Here is a 20,611-nt window from a genome sequence, read left to right as displayed (position 1 = left end):
TCCGTTTCTGTGGTCCATCTCTCAGAAGTCTGCTTCCCCCCCCCCCCCCTCCCTGATTACAGACACAGACAGGGTTGTGCGTCGCAGACATCTTACAGGAGAGGGTGATCCTAACTCGGAAGGAGGGCGAGTCTTCCAAGTGTTTGAATGAGCTTCTGTTGAGCCGAATGTCACGCTTCCGGGCCTCCCATTCTGCTACATTGGCTGCTCTCACAGGCTCTGCCATTACCAATACTGTCAAGGAGGAACAGTCCGGTAATTCATCAGTAGAATATGTAGTATAATGTATGCTATATTGTGCAGTTATTGTGGATCATACGGTTCTGAAATCATCTCTTTTTAACTGTTCCATAGCTGTCAACACTAGCTGTGGACTCCCTCTAAAGACTCTGAGGAAGACTCCTATGTATGTGTGCGGTACCTATCTAGTAATGCTGGCTTCACCTCCCGGCGTTTCTGGGAGCTCCGCCACACGCTCCCTGTTCGGAGGTACCAGCAGCCTGTCTTCTCTGAAAAGTAAGCACACACACAGATAACATTCCTGCTAAATCCTCAGTGTGCTCTGTTCTTCAGGGTTCCAACCGTCATAGATAGAACCTGGACAAGTCTATATGATTTTATTTTTTATTTTTTCTGGAAAAGTTTGAGAAAATTATACATCATGGAAATTTGTTCATCATTTTTTTTTTTTTTGACCAGCCAAGCATTTCACGTTAAGCTTGGCTGCTGGTAGATCTTGGTGCCTTTTTGAATGAATAATAACACAAATAACAAATGTTCTGATTACAGTCTGATTACTTACTGAGGTCTCAAGTGATGATAATTAAAGCTATCCAAAAAATGGACCATTTGAACATAGACAATTACGAACATTGGTCAAGGTCATTATAGGCAACCTTTTGATCCACTAGCTAGTGTGTCTGGTAGATTCCTAAACTCTACCAGCCACTCACATGTTTTTTACCAGCCACTTTTTAAAATCAGTGTTAAAGGCCAAATATGATAATGGTACATGGTTTGGCCAGACGGTTTGACAACCAGCCAGCCGAGCATCTTGCCTTGTTCGTCATGTCGCCACTTCTCATTGAAATATTGTTATGTTTTTTTTTTCTCTTTGGCCCCAATGTCTCTTCCTTCACTTGCTGCAATGCACCACCTGTCTTATTATCTGTCTGCTGGCCTCTTAACTCCAACAATGTTGCCACATTCCGCTTCCAGTTTGAAAGTCTTATCTAGCCTTAGGGTAGACAAGCTAAACTGACGAAGTGGGCGGTGAGGCTGCCCTATTTAATGTTTTCCTTGGCAACAACATTTCGTATCAAAATTATTTGTTGAAACAACGTTGTTAAGTACGTTGCCCAGGGGCGATGGAGAGTCTGCAGTCTAACTCCCTGCGGCACACTTCCACCCACGTGACCAAAAGTGGTGAACAGAGCGGCCGACCGATAATGCGATCCAAAGAGCCCCTGCTGCCGCAGGGCTAAAAAAAAGGCATATTGGACAGTAACAGAGGGCAGTACATAAACATCATTGAGGGAGCTTCGTAAAGGGTCTTCTATCTGGTGACTTCATATTTCCCCCATTTGGGCAAACTTTGTTCACTTGCCACAGTGGTTGATGGACCTAACAAATTTACCAGCCACTGCTCAAAATCACCCACATTTGTCAGGTGGCAGGTGTTAATTTTTGACCCTGATTGTAGGTAATGGAATAGTGATGGAAACGTTTGGCCAAAATGTGTAGGAACCCTGATACTTTGTAAAATGTTATCAATGATGAGTTGATTCATGAAGCTTTTCTTTTCATTTTGGTCAGTTCTAGCCTCCAGCCTGGTCTTTAACCTGGCTGACGGTCAGTTCAGCAGCCGTGCGGACCTCATTGATGCCCCTGGCAGTTCTCTAGGCAGGGGTGCCCAGGTGGCAGGACTGGGTAAGCTCCACTTTTACTGCATTTTGCTGTTTTGTGTTATCCTCTGTGAACTCACAGAGGATAGTCACAATACGGTGTCAGTATAACTGACATTCAGTTCTGTATCCTGTGGGTTTGTAGGAGCCTGTTATGATGCCCTGAACAATTTGATCTGGACCTGCTCCAGTGATTACATGGACCAGTGGTGCAACCCTGGGAACCAAGCCTTCCATCATGTGTGCCATAGGCTCGGCGTCAGCCATGTCATCAAAGAACCCAAAGGTAGACAAAAGTGCTCTTGAAACCACCAGATGTTCTTTGTGTGAGGTTAAGTCAGAGATTTGATCACCCGCTAACTGTGTTCTTCCACAGAGGAGACTGTGGCCACTGGAGAGGTGATCAACCAGCTGCTTCATCACGTAGGTGCCATGTGTATCCACCAGCTCAACCTGTTGGCGGCCAGCAGCAACAGCCTGCCCCTGGGTGCTCTACTGGGTAAACAGCACCCAATTGAGGCCCGCCACTTCAGCAGCATCTGTGACATCATGGAGAAGGCCATGGTCAACGGAGATACCTGCATCATCCGTTGCATCTTGGTGGTGTTTCAGGTCGGTTTCAGGTGCAGCTGGTGACAGTTTGCATGGAAAATGAGTCTCCTGTTTTCCTTTTTCTGACTCTTTCTTTTCTTTGATATCCATCTTCTCCAGGTGGTGTTCAGGTTTTTCAACCCCCAGTCGGAGCAGAACAGGGAAAGTGTGCGTCGTTCAGGCCTACTCCTGTGGCAGCTGCTCATGGCCCCAGTGGATCAGATAGGAGCAGAGATCCAGAGAGAGGTGTGCCTGGCCATCAGGTAGGTCCAACATGTCAGAATGCACAATTACAGAACATAAATTACACAAACAATGCATAAAGTCCACATGTGTTGGATAATGATGTTAAATGGACTGTCTTTTGTTTCACACCTCTCTATCTCTGTAGCTCGGGCCTGAATACGTTGTATCAGGGGGAGGCTGAACTCAACAAGCTGCTGAAGTTGGTTCTAACCGAAGGTGAGTATTGAAAATGCTGATTTTAACTCCACTGATTCTACCGTGTTTTGTGGTGAATACGAGGTATGTGTTTAATGATGTGTGCTTGTGTGTGATCCTTAGGTGAAAGGAACAGTGGGCTGTCCCAGCTTCGTGATGTCATCCTTACCAACTTGGCTGACCAACTGCAGAAGAATAGATTTGGGAGTGAAGATGACGACCACTACAGGTCTGCCTTCTCCCTCTAACTCCAGGCTACAAAATAAGCTCCCATACCTTTCACTAACCAGCACAGAACAATTTCACATCATAGCTTGATACTTTTAGTTTGTTCCCTCTTGTGATATAATTGTCTCTCTGTTTTACCCTTACAGACTGAGTGATGAGCTACTGCATTGTATTCTGAAGACTGTTGTCCGGGAATCCTGCCTCCTTATCACCAAATGTCAGACTGTTGCCAGGGATGACTTCCAGAAGCTGCTCTCCACTGTGCCAGTATGCATATCAGTTTAGCAGCACTAAATGTCATCTGTGCTGACTAAGAACACGTGTTTTGTTAGATTGCATTCATACTGACTTGAGATGCTTTTTCTTCTCTGTTAGGTGGTCTCACCTAGTCTGCGCTACCTCATGGCTGTTCAGAACCACCTCCTCAGTAACACCATTTTAATCCGCCCAGATGACAATGACGACAGTGACAGCTCCCTACAAGGGGAAACAATGAAGGTACAGGTAAACATCCCCTTTAAATACCCCTACCTCTGTTTGTCCACGTGGAGTCCGTCTGCCAGTCTCGATGAGAGAGCAATCCAAAAAAAGGAGCAACGGGACACGGATGTTCTTTTACGGCACTGCATAGTAATTTGATTTTACTGCAGTTGTATCAATAGCCGCTACAATACTTGCTGTCTCTATACCAAGCATGTGTTGTTTCTAAGTATTGATAATCATGGTTATTGATGAAAGAACCAAAGCAGAACACAATCTCCTCTGTAAATCAACAGCCCAGATTGTGCTGCTATATTGTTTGTTTGGTTGTTACCTCTAACATAAGGGTAAAGTTATGATTAATTGTATGTGTGCAATTCTGATATTTAAAGAAGGGATGCTATCTACTGGAAAAACTTGGAGGCAGTGTTACGGAAGTGTGGGCATGTTCTGTGTGTGTTTCCCAGGAGCTGCAGAGCAGCATCCTGTCCCTAGCCACCAAGATCCTGGTGGGGTGTGATGAGGTGCTGGAGACCCTGCAGCAAGTGACCACAGCTCTCATCAACAGTGACATCCCTGACAGAGAAACCAGGTGAACTTTTTACCACACCTCTTTTACCTTTGTTTTCTCTCTTAACTGTTGGCCTCTTTTTCTCCCATGTTTCATATCTGTCATCTGTTTTTCTGCCTAACGTGTAAGAACTTTCTGAATTAGGCAGTGACTTGTAGGTAGCCCTCCTACCTTCCATTCAATATTTGCCCGCTTGTTATCCCCAGGTTGAAAGGCCTGGAACAGGTAACCAAGGCCACCATGCTGGGGCACCTGCTGCCAGTGCTGCTCACCTCTCTGATGCACCCCAACCTGCAGACCCTCACACTAGCTGACGCCCTCATGCCTCAGCTGGTCCAGCTAGTCCTCTACACCAGCCAGGTTGGACTCCTGCTCAATCCAAGAGACAATGGTTTTCTTGCTTTATATAAAAATCTTGAGTTAGGAAAGCAGTCATCAGTTTATTCATTGTCTGTTTTTCAGACTGCCCTGTTACTTAAGACCCAGTCTCCACTTTTCACTGAGGAGCCTCCACCTATGGGTGGCTCCTTAGGGCAGGGGGCAAAGGCATCTACTGCTGAGGACAAGTAAGTTTTCTGAAGGTCCATTATGAACGCATTTTTATATCTGTCATAATCTCGGTTTTCTATAATAATTTGTGTGATTTATTTTCTATCCCTATCCTTAGCTTTAGAATCCTCGATGAACGTGAGGAGCCGGGTTTCCTGACTGGACTGAAGATCCCTGCCCCATGGGCTGCTGGGAAGACAGTGGAGACGGTGCACCCGGTGCGAGACAACTATAAATTCAAGGAGACGGTACACATCCCAGGAGCCCGCTGCCTGTACCTCCGCTTTGACTCCCGCTGCTCCTCGCAGTATGATTATGACAAGGTACTCACTCTCACTCACACTGACTGTTTGCACAATGCATAGCTTTACTGTGTGTGTTGCTCAAGCATAGCAAATCTCTGGGTGGAGGGATTCTGTATTGAAGGTAGTTTCTGATGTTTCAGTTGGTTATCTATGCCGGCCCAAACACCAATAGCCGCAAAGTAACAGAGTACGGAGGAAACACACTGGGTTACGGCAGTCGCAGTGTCCTGGGGACAGGTTGGCCCAAAGACCTTGTTAAGGTAAAAGAAGCTGTTGAAAACACTGCTTTCAGACAGATACACAGCACAAACACACACACACACACACAGACACACTCACAGAGCACATACACAGTCTTGAGGTGCTACAGCCTTTTCCATTTCTTGCTGTAGGTTGAGGGTGATACCGTGACCTTCTCCTTTGAGATGAGGAGCGGACGTGAACACAACACCCCCGATAAAGCCATGTGGGGATTCTCCTGCACTGTCAGAGCTCAGGTAAAGTGTGGACACATTGGCATGCTCCAAGCTTCTGTGCCTGCCATTGGTTTCATAGTAGCAGTTTGGAATATGATCTGCCACAGCTAATTTTAAATATGTTGTTTGCTCTGTGTTTTCAGGAGTCATCTGAGGATGTCTCTGGAGGCCTCCCCTTCCTGGCAGACCTAGCACTGGGTCTGTCAGTGCTGGCCTGCTCGATGCTCCGCATCCTATATAATGGGCCAGAGGTGACGAGAGAGGAGGAAGCCTGCCATGATTTGCTCTGCTCAAAGCTGCTCCAAAGGTGACACAGCTAAATTAGTACATATTCTTTAACAGTATGTAGTGGGACACAGCTAAACTGCTATAATTTTTAGCAAATACTATTGCATCACTGTATATCATCCACAGGGAAAAAAAATGTAAAAAGCTTTTGATAAGAACTGAGGATGGCAGATTGGTGACAACCTTTATTTCCTCAGGTGTCAGTGGCAGGTGGAGGCAAACGGTGCAATTTCTCCAGCTCTTACGCCCAGCCCATCGCCCCTGCCACTCACTATTGAAGAGGACAGGGAGTTCACCTACCCCTCCGATGTGCTCATCCCACCCCCAGGCCTCATGCCAGGGACATACTTTGACCTGCCTCGTATCCGCCTGCCTCCAGGCATCATGGGCAGGCTACGAGAGGTGTCTGGAAGGGCTCGACCGCAGTTCCGTCCCAGCATCAAGTAATATACTGTGGAGTTATATATTACAAGACTCTTTACCGTTCTCTTCTTTACCCTACGCATGTCCAAAGCATTTATCCTCAACCACTTTTTTTTTTCTGTTAGGGAGGTAATCAGGCCAGATGTCATGGAGGAGGTTATAGTGTCATGTGTGATAAAACATCTAACCCTGGTGGACGCCCTTCAGTCACTCGTCAACTACCAGTATCGTGAGGAGCACGCAGAGGAGTACGACCTGGTCTGTAAGATCATGGCTGAGACCTTCAAGAAGATCAATGCAATGGAGCGTCAGCTGCAGGTAAAGTGCTGTCAGACAGTTGCATAACAAGGATTTAACAAAAGCTGTGAAATGCTCTAAAATATGTTGGCTAGCCAGTCATGGAAGACTGTGCACACTATGCATGTTTGTCTGTCTGCCTATTTATCCCAGATGAAGGCATGAAACATGTAAGGCAGCTATAAAAATAAAGGTTTTTAAAACTCTTTGCTTGTTAAAATATCTCCTAATGGCAATTGGGAATAAACAGAGCCCTAGAATTAATGAGGAATTTATTTTTGCATGGTGTTGTTGCATAGCTGTATATTAAGAATTAGTTATAATAGGCCAGGCTTAACTATTCTGGACCTATTTACGTTACCTTATAATTACATCTCTAATGCTTAGGCTGTAGTTGACATGACAATAAGAAATCTGTGAGATGTTTAAATTGTAGACAACACATTGTTTATTCCGTATAAAATAAATTGATCTTATTATGAAATTTAACCTTGAAAGTAAGGGAATATGAGAGCAATGAATAAATAATTAGAGTTGGCATGTCAATTTAAAAAATTAGGTTGAGGTTGACGAGAAGCTTGGCTAGATAGAAATTCAGGCTACCAATCTGAACAGCACCAAAGAGTGGAAGTTTTATCTGTGTCCAACTATCTTCTGTGTCGTCTTCCAGAGTGTAGCAGAATTGGAACAGAAGTGGCAGAATGAGGTAGAGGAGGCCCAGCAGGGAAAGCTGGAGAACAACGCTCCTTTCTTTCACGACTACCACTTCTTTGAGGTACAAAGCTGCCCCATACACACTACAACTCATTCTCTAGAGATTATTACTACCATGTGCCGTGATGCTCATGATTTATTGTTTCATTTACCAGAACAAAATTAAGGAGCTGGAATTGCTTTGCTCCCTGAAGGAGGTCCCACTTGATTTCAGTGATTTGGAAAATGTTGTCCTTGCACTGAGGTAATTAATTTCAAATTATGCTAGTACTTAACAGTAACAGTAGGCATCATCTCAGTGAAGTACTCACTCCATGCCTCACTCAATGCCATAACTTGATGTATCTGCACCAACAGGGAGAAATTCTTCCAGGAGGTGAACTCCATGCACCTAAGAAGTAGCACCCCACTGGCCAAAACCAAAGCCCTGGTGAGGAGCCTGATGAACCGCACTGAGCTTCTGCTCCACGTCACCATCGCTCCACATTGCAGAAGCCTGACGACCACACCTGCTGGCACACCAGGGCCAGGTACACATCATCTTATAATCTGTTTTACGTCTGACTCTCTGAGCTCCTTTGAGCATGCAAGCAAAAAGACAACATTTCCCCTATGTGGATCAATAAAGTATCACGTTATTGTTGCTATTGTAACGGCTCATAATTTAGAGATCATTTACATACTTGATATTAAACTTGATGTGTATGTCACCTTATGGACTTATGCAGCAACCTTGTCTCTCCAATTTTGCCATTTTTTGCGGATTGCAATTGACAGCTGATTTATAAGATAATATTTCATGACCTTATTTTTACGCAGTTATCAATTCCTGCCTGAGTGGGAGGTATTATTTCCCTAAGACATCTGTGATTTACAGCATAGTTACCACATTTCATGCAGATTCAATCAAGGGAGACTGAGTGGTGTTGAGCTTGAGTGTTCAGGCAATTACTGTAATTCTTTTCATCTTTTGTGTCAGCCTGTAAGTCTGTGTCGGACACCAAGACAGTGATCCCCATGGTGAAGCAGCCAGTCTTCCTGCGCAGCATGTCTGCTCCCTCCGACTTAGAGATGATCGCCAACCAGGACTTGGAGTTTACACATGCCCCCCAAAGGTATTTGTCAATCATTGTTTGATAGCTTCAGTGATACAGATTCATAGGAGTGAATGGAATGGGAATTTATTCCTTTACTTGTTTCTTTACCTCAAGGAGGCGACACCACCCTACAAGTCACCGCAGCAGCTCCTTCACCCTGCTACAGTCGCTGGCCATTGAGGACAGCCGTGACAAGCCAACATACAGTGTGCTGCTGGGACAGCTCTTTGCCTTTATTGGCACTACACCTGATCAGGCTGTAAGTGTCTTGCCTTTCACTCACTGCACTGCGCCAGTGATTTCTGTTCCTCTGATTTCTGTAGCTCCATGGGCATCAAGAGGTAAATTACAGTCAGTCTTTGAGGTGTCAGATGCTTCAATCCTTTATAGCTGTGCACAATTAACCTTCATCACGGTTTCCAGCACTTGAGAAAATCATGTTTTACAAATCATGTCTGTAATTTATTTATGTAGCAGTATACTTAATAAAAGAAAGTAAAAATTCTACTGTGAAGATTTAATCTTCACACATTACCTGTGAATTTTCACACAACACAAATCTTCTTCTCATATTCAGAAAGAACTATGCTGTCTTTGACTACTCATGACAACGTTTGAGGGAAAATGCCCTTTATGTTTTCTGTTTTTTTTATGTATATTATAGTTCACAATTCACATGTGTAACATGGATTATGACTAATATTTTCACTTTGACAATGCATTTTGAAATAATTTTTAGCTAGCTAGCTGTAGCTCACAAAAGAGCAAATGTGCTGTGGGACTGCACAGAGTCTGTATTTGTTTTTTTAACTTCATGTGGAAAATGTTGATTCATTGCAGGTGTCCAGTAGCAGTTTCCTGTCTGCTGCACAGACACGCTGGCGACGTGGCAGCACGCGGAAGCAGGCCCTTGTTCATATGAGGGAGCTGCTTACGGCTGCTGTCAGAGTGGGTGGGGTCACCCACCTGGTGGGGCCCGTCACCATGGTGTTGCAAGGTGGCCCAAGGTAAGAGCAGTACACCAGCGTGTTTGATTAGTGAGCGTTCATACAGTAAATGTGAAATAGGCAATGTTTCCCTTACATTCAGTTAGCTGCAGCTCCTACAACAAGAAAAAATTCAATATCATGAAATATCATGTACTCGCAACGTCCGAAAATTCTAGTGAAGGCTGGGCAATATGGCCAACATATTACAATATTTTTAACTTTTGAGGGTGTAACAATGTTTGATGGTGTTTGGTTACTCAAAATACAATGTCTGTGTGTGTGCCATCTGTGCAGGATTGAAGAGCTGACCTGTGGTGGAATGGTAGAGCAGGTGCAGGAGGCCTTTGGGGAGACCATGACGTCTGTAGTGTCACTATGTGCTCGCTACCCCATCGCTTGTGCCAATAGTATTGGCATGCTTTGCACAATCCCCTACACCAGGCAAGAGAATTCATCTTGACTTTTAGATTGTCCATGTCTTAATTTGTTTCTGTATTGCTAGACCTTACCATCCCCAGTCTCCTATTACCTCTCATTTGTCATCTCTGTGTTACCATAGGAGTGAGGAGCAGTGCTTAGTTCGGAGCGGCCTGGTCCAGCTTATGGACCGTCTATGTAGCCTGAGTGGTCAGAGGGAATGCAGCTCAAACGAGAAGCAGACCAAGAAGCAGAAGGTGGCCACCATGGCCTGGGCTGCTTTCCAGGTGCTGGCCAACCGCTGTATTGAGTGGGAGAAGGTGGAAGGTACGTCAAGTTTGGGAAGTGCTTACTCCTCGTAACTGCTCACTGTAAAGGGATTTTATATATAAACAACTATCAAGCAGAATATATCATGTTATATTGTTTTGACACTGCCCGCAAAAAACACAGTATTTAGAAAAGCACATTAGTATTTCTCTCAGGAGGAGTCCATGTTTTGCAGATCCTACCACCTAAGGCTGGGGATACACCACACAACTTTTAAAATCCCAACAGATTATGAAAAGACTGGGCGTATACACTAACCGACTGGTTTCTGCAGATTTTTTTATGACGACTGAAAAACTGGGGGTCACACACTTAACGACTACGCCAGATGAGGGACCACACACTACTCGACTTGTCACTGCAACTGAACCACCAAACTCACATGAAAACACGAGCTCTCGCGGTACGCTATGAGATGCCGGTAGCAAAGCAGACACGGGGATACAGCATAGATATAAATTCACATTATACATTTTTATGGGTAGCGTACTAGAGCTTGTTGTTGTTGTTGCGCCACCATCTGCATGGAATAAAGACCATCTGCATGGTCATTCTATTTTCTTTTCAGAAACCGAAAATAAACAATGGAAAACGAATGATGATTTAATTTTCATTTCAAAATCCAAAAATGGAAAACCGAAATATACAAGGCATTGTCCGTTTTCCTGGTGAGAAACGGCAGATACAACATTTACAAAGGACTTGATTTTCCCTTTCTCCTTTGTAAAACAGAAAATAAAATAACAAAAATTAAAAAAGCCCATTTTGGGAGTGCAACCTGAATATAGAGCTGTGCGTCTTTCAGCACCATCAAGGCCTGGAAAGCGGAAAGGAGAGAGAGAAGCAGAGAGGGAGGAAAATAGAATTACCAAAAAATACACAGACCCAAAACACATTTACATAAAGGTGTGGAAGTCAGTATGGACTGCACAGACCATACGGCGAGTAGCAAATGTGAATCAAATACCTGTTGCTACATAACGGAGCCAAAGCTATGAAGTGGGAGCTGAGAATGTTTGTAGGCGATGTTGGCTACAGTGCCAGATGATTATGTTGCAAAACGGACTGTGCATTTACATTGTCTGGTCAGGACTACCAACCGGACATGTAGGCTAATAAATAATAATTATAAAACCTGATTTTCTGGTCTAAAATCGGCATCTGGCAGCCAAGGTTTTGTGGAATCAATAATTGAGTCTTCCCTGTATTTTTTTCCTGTGTGCCTTGGTACCAGAAAGATTGGTAGGCCTATCTATAAATTTATTGTATGAAGAATTAACTAGTTGATTGCTCCTTGGTGTGGGCTAAACACCGTATTGGCTTGTTATGGCATAGCTTCATAGTTTTTCATTGGCTATTGACGGGATCCATTCGCATTTGAGTTGTTGACGAGTACACACTACCCGACTGCGCCCAGATTCCGCTTGTAAAAATCAAACATGTTTGATGTAATCGTAGTGGCTCCGACTCATGTCGGGAGGCAAGAGATTAGAGTCTGTTCCCCTCACACACTTGTCGATTAGAGTCTGTACCCCTCATACACTTATAGATTTTCTGTGCCAACTGGCCACGCCGACGGCCCCAAAATCTGCAGACTAGTGCAGACCAGGACAGACTCGGCCCGATTGTGAATCCTGGCTAAAATCGGAGCAATAGTTGTCTAGTGCATCCCCAGCCTAACAGAACAAAGACACAGAAAAATACGTAGAATGTGTGAGAGGTAGGCAAGCTCAGCAGATGTTGAGTCGGAAAAGGAATTCAGAAACTAGGGCATATCAGGCAAGAATAACTTTTCTGATGGTGCACTTAAAGAATGTTAATGTTTTCTTCACGTTGTCAGATGAAAAGGTTGCATGCTGTGCAGGAATTGGTACTTGTAATGATAGCTCAGTAATGTTTCCTATTTCTCTTCCAAGGTGGTTCTACAGATGCAGTACACTCTGGTCTGGCACGGCAGGTGTCCAGCCTGCTGACCAATCACCTGGCCCGAGCCACAGAGTGCTGTGGGAACCAGGCAGCAGGCAACGATGCCTTACAGGATGTGCTGAGTCTGCTCAATGACCTTTCCAGGTAAAGTTCCATCAATATTGTTGGAAAAAATAGCTTCATATTGTGGTTATTATTATATATGTATACATTTTTTTTGCTTTGTATTCCAGGAGCCACATAGGGAAGGCTATCCTGAGCCAGCCAGCCTGTGTGTCTAAGCTCTTGTCTCTGCTGCTGGACCAGAGACCCTCTCCAAAGCTGGTACTCATCATCCTACAGTTATGTCGAGCTGCCCTGCCCCTCATGAGTGTAGAGGACTGTGGGAACGTGGCCCTACCCTCATGGAGCTACTCCATCAACACACTGGATGCTGAGCAACAGGACGCTAGTGACCCTGCCTCTCGTATCGCTGCCTTGCTGCTGGCCAAGCTGGCAGACTATGTAGTACCAGGTTGGTCTCTTTGGCTTGACACTTTAGCGTCTGTGTTCACCAGGCACCTCTTTATTTTAGCTAGCAGTACCAAACAAATGCTTTGGGGAAGTGCTGGTCGTGGCTCTTGTAAGTGCAGTGCTCTTAAGTTGAAAAGTCTTTAACTTCTAGTGCCAAAAACATGCTAAACTCTAGAAGCCAGCATTATGAAGGATAGCCCTAGTCATGAGGTCACTCTCCCTGCTAACCCTCTTATTTACACCATGCCCTCCCAGGCTGCCAGACCCTGCTCTCCCCCAGCTCCTCTGAGCCAGACACCAGCCTGTCCCGTGCCAGTTCCAAAGGAGCTCTAAAATCAGATAAAGATGTTGGGGAGGAGGGAGAGGCTGTCGATGGCAAGCTATCAATCTTTATCCACAAGAGGGAAGACCAGTCATCTCATGAGGTCCTACAGCCACTTCTCAGGTAAGACTGCCACTAATATATCATTGTTTTTATTTCACATGAGCAAACTTACTCAGGGTTTCTCTGACATGAGTGCTCTTCTGCCCTCTCCAACATGCAGTAGCTCAGAAGGACGTCCCTTTCGTCTTGGTACTGGAGCCAACATGGAAAAGGTGGTGAAGATGGACAGAGACATGACCAAGGTTAGGGTATTGACAAGACAATTACCCAGAAGTTAAAAGCTTAGCCTCGCAATATCAACAATAGTGTGGATAGTTTGATTCCAGGTGCCACCCTAATCTCTACTGTCCCTTCTCAAACCCCTCCTAGAGTGGGAGCTGTGAGGTCATCACAGAGGAGGCGTCTGCTGCCCTGAGAAAGGCCAACAAGTGGGCCCAGTCTGGGCTGATAGTGAGTGTGGGCCCGCCTGTGGAGGCTCTGGCCCAGGAGACTGCTGGAGGCATCACCACTGGTGACAAGAAGAAAACTGCTCAGACTGCTGTTTGTAGGGACAGGAACGCTGACCTGGCCAGGTAACTAAACCGTAATTACTAGTTTTATAGTTACTAGCTTTTTTACATCCGTCCTGGAGCTTTTGAGAAGGGACAGCTGGTAATGTTCTTATCCAGATGGCATATTCTGTACATATGCTATGGGCATCTATAAAGTGATTTTATTTGATAAGGTGTATTTTTCCATGCTGCATCCTCTCCTATCCCATTACTTTTACTGCTACAATGACCCAATTTCCCCCAAGGGTTTCATCTTATCTTATGTTATTTTACTTAATCCTTAACCTTTATTACAAAGTTGCTTCTGACATGTGACACCATATGCATTATATTTGCATAGTTTTTTTTTTTTTTTTTAAATCCCTGTATATTATGATGGTCAAACATGATGGTGGTTGTGAGCAGATCTGACTCCTAACCCTACCTTGTTCAGGTCGGACCCTGTCAGGCCGTTTATCAGCGGCCATGTTGCCAACAGTATGGCTGCTGAGGTTATCGCTTTGCTGCATAGCCTGCTCACTGCCCCTGAGTCCAACACCGCTCAGATCTGGACCAGCACTGCTGAAAAGGTAATTGACTATCATTCTTCTAACTCCAGAACAATGTTCATACTTAGTAGTGACAACTGATTGAGTTTTTTTGCTACAGGTTTCTACAGGTGCTTATAAGTGGCCAACAATTTATATTCAGTTTCAGTTGTATTTAATGCTATATGATGCTCTTTCTCTTGAACACAATGCTTTCTCACTTGGGGTTTGTGCTAGGTGCTTTCCCGGGCGCTGATGTTTATCCCTCAGCTGGGGAAATACGCTGAGAGTATTCTGGAGAATGGGAGCAGCAGTGGCAGGAAACTGGCTAAGCTGCAGGCCATTGGCAGGCAGGCTGTGGCTGCACTCTGCGCCCTTGGGGGCTTCAAAGAAACCATTAAGATCGGTTCCGAGGTCCAGGTGGGTTAAGAGAGACAAATCAGTGCAAATGACATACTTAGATATTGACCCAAATGTGCTGTAATTCACATCCCAGATAATAACTGACATCACAATTTATTCTGAAAGCAGAGGAATGTGAGCGTTTCCTTTTGATCTCTCTGCTCTGCAGGTGGTAGGTAAAGGAGTGCTTGGCAGTGTGGGCGTCGTTATGTCTATCAATGAGCAGGAGGGCATTGCTACTGTCAAGTTCCCTTCTTGCGAGTACAGGAGAGCTTGCAAAGCCTCAGACATCCTGACAGTGCCTATATCTCGCCTCTGTACACCCAGATCTGAGGTAAGAGATTCAGCATCAAACACAACTCTGCAGTCCCTCCTTTGATGTAAAATAGCAGCCTGAAACTCCCTTGTCTCCCTTTCTCACTCTCTTCTCACCCCCACAGGCTCTCCCCCTCTATAAGCTGTCCATCACTGAGAAGGTGGTGCAAGCGGTACAGTCGATGCTTTTGCCACAGGAGGGCAGTCTCTCCATCCACACTTCTCTCCCCGCCACAGGAGACGGCTCCAGCCCCGTTATGGCCGCAGTACGCTTGCTGGCTGAAATCAGAACCAGGTTAGTAAACACTGCTATATGTATGAACTCCCCTACCAAATATCTGAACGAGATGGTGTTGATGTCCCTGTGCCCGATCTGGATGTCGATAGCGGTGCTCATATTCTATCTATTTATATATTCTATTTTATGTTCTGCTTTGTGAGCAATATTTACTCTTTGTTTGCTCACTCTGGGCACCCACTGCACACCTGACAGTCCTGGAAGGGTGATCCCTTTCTATGAAGCCCTTCCCAAGGTTTCTTCCATTTTGTGTTTTTTTTTCCCTTGTTCTCATTGAGGGTTTAAGGTTGGTGGGGGCCGTTTTTCATTTACTGCGTTAAAATGTGGCCATCTGCAGCCCTTTGAGACTGTAACTGTGATTACTTGCTGTACAAACAAACTTGAATTGTGTGTTTAAAATGGTTTAAACATGCAGGAAATTTGATAGCAAAAATCAAGGATGAACATAGTCAATGGTTCTTGACTGTTTTCTCAGGGCATGCCTGGTGATGGCCCAGCTCCTGGAGGATAGCTCCTTCTGTGAGGAGTTTATCCAGCAGTGTCCTGCTGCTGTGGAGGTGCTCAACCTGGTTGCCCAGGAATGCAGCCCTGGTGAGTGTTAGTGATATACTAATATGTCAAGTCATTCAACCACCCACAACCTCTCCAATACAATATAATTTATTTAGACTCTGACATAAAGCAGCATGACCTGTCATTTCTGCAGGAGCATCGTTTGTCTGGGTAAACTCGTACACTGTTGGCAACTGTGTGTCTAATAGCATTCTGTCGTCTTGTGCAGGGGAGCGTCTTGGCATGGTAGAGGCTCAGTGTGAGAGAGTGAGGATGCTGTACCGGGACTGCGCTCGCCCGCCACCCCCACCACTACAGACAGACAGGCGCCAGGTGGGGGTTGCCACAATTCATTGATCTGACATAAATCTAATTGAGGACATAAAAAACATACAAAGACATTTTGATAGATGATACACATTTATATTTGCAGTTGATGTGCTTACCCTCTCCTACATCTGCCTCACCAGCCCAAGGAAATCACCTGGTGTCCGTCCAGAGTGTTCCCTCCAGTCCGTGCCTGCATGTTCTCCTCCCGTCTGACCTCCGTCACCTTCCTGGCTGATCCCAGTGCTGGAGGAGGGCTGCCCAGGGGCACCTTCATCTACGCCACCTCCCCTGTACCAGTTCAGGTGGGCACATTGACTCTTGCATTAGCATTTCCTCTGTCAGTATGTTGAACATCGATTGATGAGGTAAGCACTAGAGGTCGACCGATAGTGGATTTTTAAAGGCCGATATAATAACAATAGTTTGGAGCAGGAAAAAGCCGATAGCCGATTAATCGGCCGATATCCGCCCCCGCCCCCCGCCCCGCGAAAAAAAAATTGTGTTATTATCATCACAGAAACCCTCTAGGTAATTAGGCCTATATTTGGGCAAAAAATGCAAAAACACTATATAATTCAGCAGACACAACTGAAGTAGCATCAAAGAAGCTACCATAATAATCTTAAACATTTTAAAAGTGAATTACCCCTTTATCACCGCGACATCAGTCGGAGTTTGTGGTGTTGTCATGCATGACGTGCTTTACTTCTGCAGTAACGTTAGCCTAGTCGGCTACTTTTGCATACGCCGTTTTTAATAAACCAGTTTTTTGTCACTCCAAATTTAATCATTATTAAGCGAATATCCTGAAGTGTGATTTCATGGATTACATCGTTGGTAACAGAACATCCTGAAGTGTGATTTGGTGGATTACATCGTTGAATATGTTCTACAATGGGCGATGCGCTGTTCTGTGGTTTATCACTGGCCAGGAAGGATTACTTCTGTTGCGCATCCCGTTACATTGTTAAATGCCACTCTTACAAACCATTAATGTTCGTGCATATTTCCGGGGTAAGGAGGATCCTAAAGTGTGCGATTTCATTTCATGAATGGATAGTTACGTGGCTGGATTATTTGGAAGAGAGAGCGCCAAATTAGTAAATACAGTAAAGTAAAAGTTGAATGGTTTCTTTTCCTCCCTGTCAGTCTTGTATCGTGAACAAGGAGCTGATAGTGTTGCGTTATATATTTGAGAGATAACTTTAGTGGGGAGAAATAAACTGAAAACGGGTCAGATATGACTTGAATGCCACTTGTCAGCCTTGCTGATGTGTGCTAAACCTTGCGGTTTAGCCCACATTTTCTAACCCTATCGCCAGAATAACGCGTTGAAGGTTTTTTCATGGAGTGGAGAATTGCTTTCTTAAAAAAAATATCTCTGATGTAGTCTACTTGAAAAACGTAATTTAAAGTCTGTCGCGCATTTATGGCTGCCCCTCTCCCGGTCGAGCGCGAGTGCAGCACTGAGTGCAGCGCAAGGAGCAGCAGTTATCTTCAGTCTAATGCATTAATAATGCCATACCATAACCAACAACCTTATCATGCTCATAATTTAGGAATAAAGCTGTCTTAAAGTTATATCATTTAAATATAAATGATCTCAGGTACACAATGACATTACCTTGACTTTGTGTATGGAGCCTCCATGCAAAACGGTGATGTACGTCCCCGTGTGACCGGTGGAGGCTGCGGAGCCATCGGCCACTATCGGAGCCAAGTTCCGCAGATAACGATAGTTTGTAAAAGGCCCTATCGGCGCTGATTAATCAGCCAAACGATTAATCGGTCGACCTCTAGTAAGCACACATTGATGCTGCAGCCTGACCACAGTCTACAATCTCTTACTTTTCCCTGCAGGCCCCTTCCTTTTACTGGGAGATAGAGATTGTCTCCTATGGAGACTCTGAGGAGGACAGCGGTCCGATTGTGTCTTTTGGCTTTGCTACTGAAGCAGAGAAGAGAGACGGAGCATGGACCAACCCTGTTGGCACATGTCTCTTTCATAAGTATGTTTTTCTGCATTTAATCACTAACAGGTTCCATCTCTGTGAGCTTTTTCCCACTGCTCTGTCTCTGACTTGAGTGCTGACCGCTATCCTTCTTTTTGTCTTGTTGTTCCATCCTCTGTCCTGTCTGTCTGTCTTTGTCAGTAATGGTAGGGCAGTGCATTATAATGGCTCCAGTCTGCTGCAGTGGAAGAGTGTCAGGCTGGACGTGGCTCTACTTCCTGGTGAGACAGGAGACCAACTGTCTTTTTCTCCAGATATGATCTACTTCCTCTTTTTCCACTATTTGTTTGATTTAGTTGGCCTTAGAAATCCATATAGCAAAGTATGTTATGGATTTGAACTAAACCCTTAAAAGCTAAGAATCTCATCTGGCTGCCCTTTTGCCATGCATATCTTGCTTCGTTAACATAAGCTTTACTACAGTGAGTAAGTTTCAACATCTGTGTCATTTATTGAGAACCCAAATGGTGACTTTATGTTTTCATGAACATAGGCGATGTGGCTGGCATAGGCTGGGAGCGTTCAGAAGGCACTCCTCCACCACCTGGCCAGGCCCCCAAAGGCAGGGTCTACTTCACCTACTGTGGACAGCGGCTCAGCCCCATCCTGGAAGATGTAGCTGGGGGAATGTGGCCCCTGGTTCACATTCAAAAGAAGGTAAGTTTCTGCTGGCTAAAATGACTCCTAAAGCTCTGCGTTCGACCTGTAGATCTTGTATAATTTTGTTCTTCTCTCATTTATTGATCTGTAAATCTGTCAAGAGTCAGTATAGAAAAGAATTCTTTCAAGCCAATTGGAGCTCTGTATTTGCATTTTAAAGACACTGTATCTTTAATGCTTCACCATGTTTTATTCAGTGTATTTTTGTCAATACCCTTTTCCCTGCTGCATTGACCCAATTTTCTCTCAGGATAAATACAGCTAATCTTATTTATTTTATTTTTTTCTAGAACACAAAGATCCGTGCCAACTTTGGATGCCGGCCATTTGCGTACGCTGAAGGCCAAGCCCACAGGAATGCTGCTGACTTGTGCGTAGACCTAGCAGAGGAAATCAGCGCAAATTTCGAAGCACTCCCCTTTGCGATGGCCTCGGACAGTGACAACGATGCTGGTGCAAGTGTTGCTTCTGACTCTGGCTCCCATGGACCCCCCTGTCGGATCGCGGCTGTGGCAGTCGCCCAGCAACGTATGTCTGTCACCCTCCTCCTAAAACATGGAAAACTGCTTGAATATCCCTGATTGGAAAGATAGGGAGTCAACATGTGCAGTAGGCTGTAGCTTATATTTTTTTTATATTCCACACTCATTCTTGATACTTTTTTTTTTTTTATTGTCTGGAGTTCTTATTTCATTGTTTGTCTCTGCTGTTTTGGTTAACCCTCTCCCTCCCCACTGTTTGTGTATCTGTTTGTCTCCCAGTTGGTAACATTTGTAAAACCTGGCTTTGTTGTTTGTCCTCTCCTGTCGGGACAGAGTACAACAGTGACCTGTCCTGCCACTACAAGGTGGAGCTGAGCTACGAGAACCTGGTCACCTCCGGGCCAGACCCTCATCCTCCGCCTATTGCGGATGATGAAAGTGACGACGAGGATGATGATGACGTCCCCAGGGTGAGTGAGGACTGCACCCTCTTACGTTCTGATAATGGCCCCCAAATAATTTGTACGCGTCTACATTTCATTGTTTGCTTTGATTTCTGTTTGACCTTAGGAGGACCACTATGCCCTGCTGGTGAAGGCCTGGGAGACCAAAGTGTTCCCTACCATTCGTAGGCGCTTCCGCAACGAGGCCGAGAGGAAGTCTGGCCTGGACCAAATCAAAGGAGCGCTCCAGCTGGGTGAGTATTGGCAATGAGGTCCATGTTAGAGATGGACCTTTCCCATTATTTACAGATTCATTAATTATAAGATTTAAATGATTGAATTGATTAACCCAGTGGAATAGTCTATTTGTCTAATTTCATACAACCCATGTACTAATTTAATTCAAATCAATTCAAAATCTATATACCCATAAGGTAAATTTGCTCTTTAGACAGGATTTCTCACCACATAAGCCACAAACATTTCAGTTAGTTGTGCCTTGTGGGCTATTTTCACCAAGCTCCCCAGTCGGTTTACATCGTGGAAGCTGAAGCTTCCGGCCAAAACAGGCTATAATTTACATATAATTTAACAAAGGTTAAAACAGATTCAGCAAAAGGCTGTGAAAGCATGCTTGTGTTTCTGTCTAGACATGAATCCAAAAGAAACAGAATGCCAAAGTGGGCAGATACTGTCTGCATGCTACTGTCAAGTTGTGGTAGCCTATATGATTAGCAATTCCATAACTGCAAAATAGTCAAGCAGCAACAAATAAGCACATTTCTTGACATTTTTTGTGCAACCTTTAAGAAATTGAATAAAAAGATAAGTCACTCAGGGTATGAACATCAGTTAAATGCATAAAATGTAACAGCCTGTAGTCAAACTGACATTTTCCATCAGCCCCACTCCCCTATGCATCTCCCCTGGATGCAAATTCCACCTTCTGATTTATCCTTCTACTGCTCTGCCGCAAAGAATTCCACCACATTTTCTGACAAGAATGCTTAATGCTAAATTGCTAATCATTCTGGTGTGCTCGCGCATAATTTCAGGGGGGCACCATTGCAAATGGAATAAAAAATTAATTATCCTTTAACAAACCAGAACAAGGT

The 20,611-nt window shown here is 44.6% G+C and overlaps 1 protein-coding gene across 1 annotated transcript in view; it reads left to right on the top strand.

Moving 5' to 3' along the window:
- The window catches only part of LOC139645407 (probable E3 ubiquitin-protein ligase HECTD4), a 46,435-nt gene that overhangs the window by 10,702 nt on the left and 15,122 nt on the right, over positions 1-20,611 (top strand). The window contains exons 8-52 of the mRNA XM_071521104.1: positions 63-255; positions 355-516; positions 1,816-1,929; positions 2,050-2,190; positions 2,281-2,516; positions 2,616-2,758; positions 2,887-2,957; positions 3,060-3,165; positions 3,311-3,431; positions 3,540-3,668; positions 4,112-4,236; positions 4,422-4,575; positions 4,678-4,781; positions 4,883-5,087; positions 5,210-5,329; positions 5,462-5,566; positions 5,689-5,852; positions 6,031-6,276; positions 6,382-6,574; positions 7,224-7,328; positions 7,423-7,511; positions 7,625-7,797; positions 8,247-8,382; positions 8,479-8,623; positions 9,205-9,371; positions 9,648-9,794; positions 9,913-10,097; positions 12,017-12,170; positions 12,260-12,540; positions 12,795-12,984; positions 13,085-13,166; positions 13,294-13,496; positions 13,909-14,044; positions 14,240-14,422; positions 14,574-14,738; positions 14,845-15,014; positions 15,493-15,608; positions 15,799-15,902; positions 16,040-16,201; positions 17,760-17,908; positions 18,053-18,132; positions 18,405-18,568; positions 18,862-19,099; positions 19,387-19,523; positions 19,624-19,750. Coding sequence (XP_071377205.1) covers positions 63-255; positions 355-516; positions 1,816-1,929; positions 2,050-2,190; positions 2,281-2,516; positions 2,616-2,758; positions 2,887-2,957; positions 3,060-3,165; positions 3,311-3,431; positions 3,540-3,668; positions 4,112-4,236; positions 4,422-4,575; positions 4,678-4,781; positions 4,883-5,087; positions 5,210-5,329; positions 5,462-5,566; positions 5,689-5,852; positions 6,031-6,276; positions 6,382-6,574; positions 7,224-7,328; positions 7,423-7,511; positions 7,625-7,797; positions 8,247-8,382; positions 8,479-8,623; positions 9,205-9,371; positions 9,648-9,794; positions 9,913-10,097; positions 12,017-12,170; positions 12,260-12,540; positions 12,795-12,984; positions 13,085-13,166; positions 13,294-13,496; positions 13,909-14,044; positions 14,240-14,422; positions 14,574-14,738; positions 14,845-15,014; positions 15,493-15,608; positions 15,799-15,902; positions 16,040-16,201; positions 17,760-17,908; positions 18,053-18,132; positions 18,405-18,568; positions 18,862-19,099; positions 19,387-19,523; positions 19,624-19,750 — 6,820 coding nt within the window. The remainder of the gene's footprint in view (positions 1-62; positions 256-354; positions 517-1,815; positions 1,930-2,049; positions 2,191-2,280; positions 2,517-2,615; positions 2,759-2,886; positions 2,958-3,059; positions 3,166-3,310; positions 3,432-3,539; positions 3,669-4,111; positions 4,237-4,421; positions 4,576-4,677; positions 4,782-4,882; positions 5,088-5,209; positions 5,330-5,461; positions 5,567-5,688; positions 5,853-6,030; positions 6,277-6,381; positions 6,575-7,223; positions 7,329-7,422; positions 7,512-7,624; positions 7,798-8,246; positions 8,383-8,478; positions 8,624-9,204; positions 9,372-9,647; positions 9,795-9,912; positions 10,098-12,016; positions 12,171-12,259; positions 12,541-12,794; positions 12,985-13,084; positions 13,167-13,293; positions 13,497-13,908; positions 14,045-14,239; positions 14,423-14,573; positions 14,739-14,844; positions 15,015-15,492; positions 15,609-15,798; positions 15,903-16,039; positions 16,202-17,759; positions 17,909-18,052; positions 18,133-18,404; positions 18,569-18,861; positions 19,100-19,386; positions 19,524-19,623; positions 19,751-20,611) is intronic.

The sequence above is a fragment of the Centroberyx affinis genome, unplaced genomic scaffold (genome assembly GCF_046629955.1).
Source record: "Centroberyx affinis isolate AG114_WGS23_722 - 3 ecotype Tasmania unplaced genomic scaffold, CSIRO-AGI_Caff_v1 ptg000859l_1, whole genome shotgun sequence".
Lineage (NCBI taxonomy): Eukaryota > Metazoa > Chordata > Actinopteri > Beryciformes > Berycidae > Centroberyx > Centroberyx affinis.
Note: the sequence above shows the minus strand (reverse complement) of the source record. Positions and strands in the feature narration are given on the sequence as shown.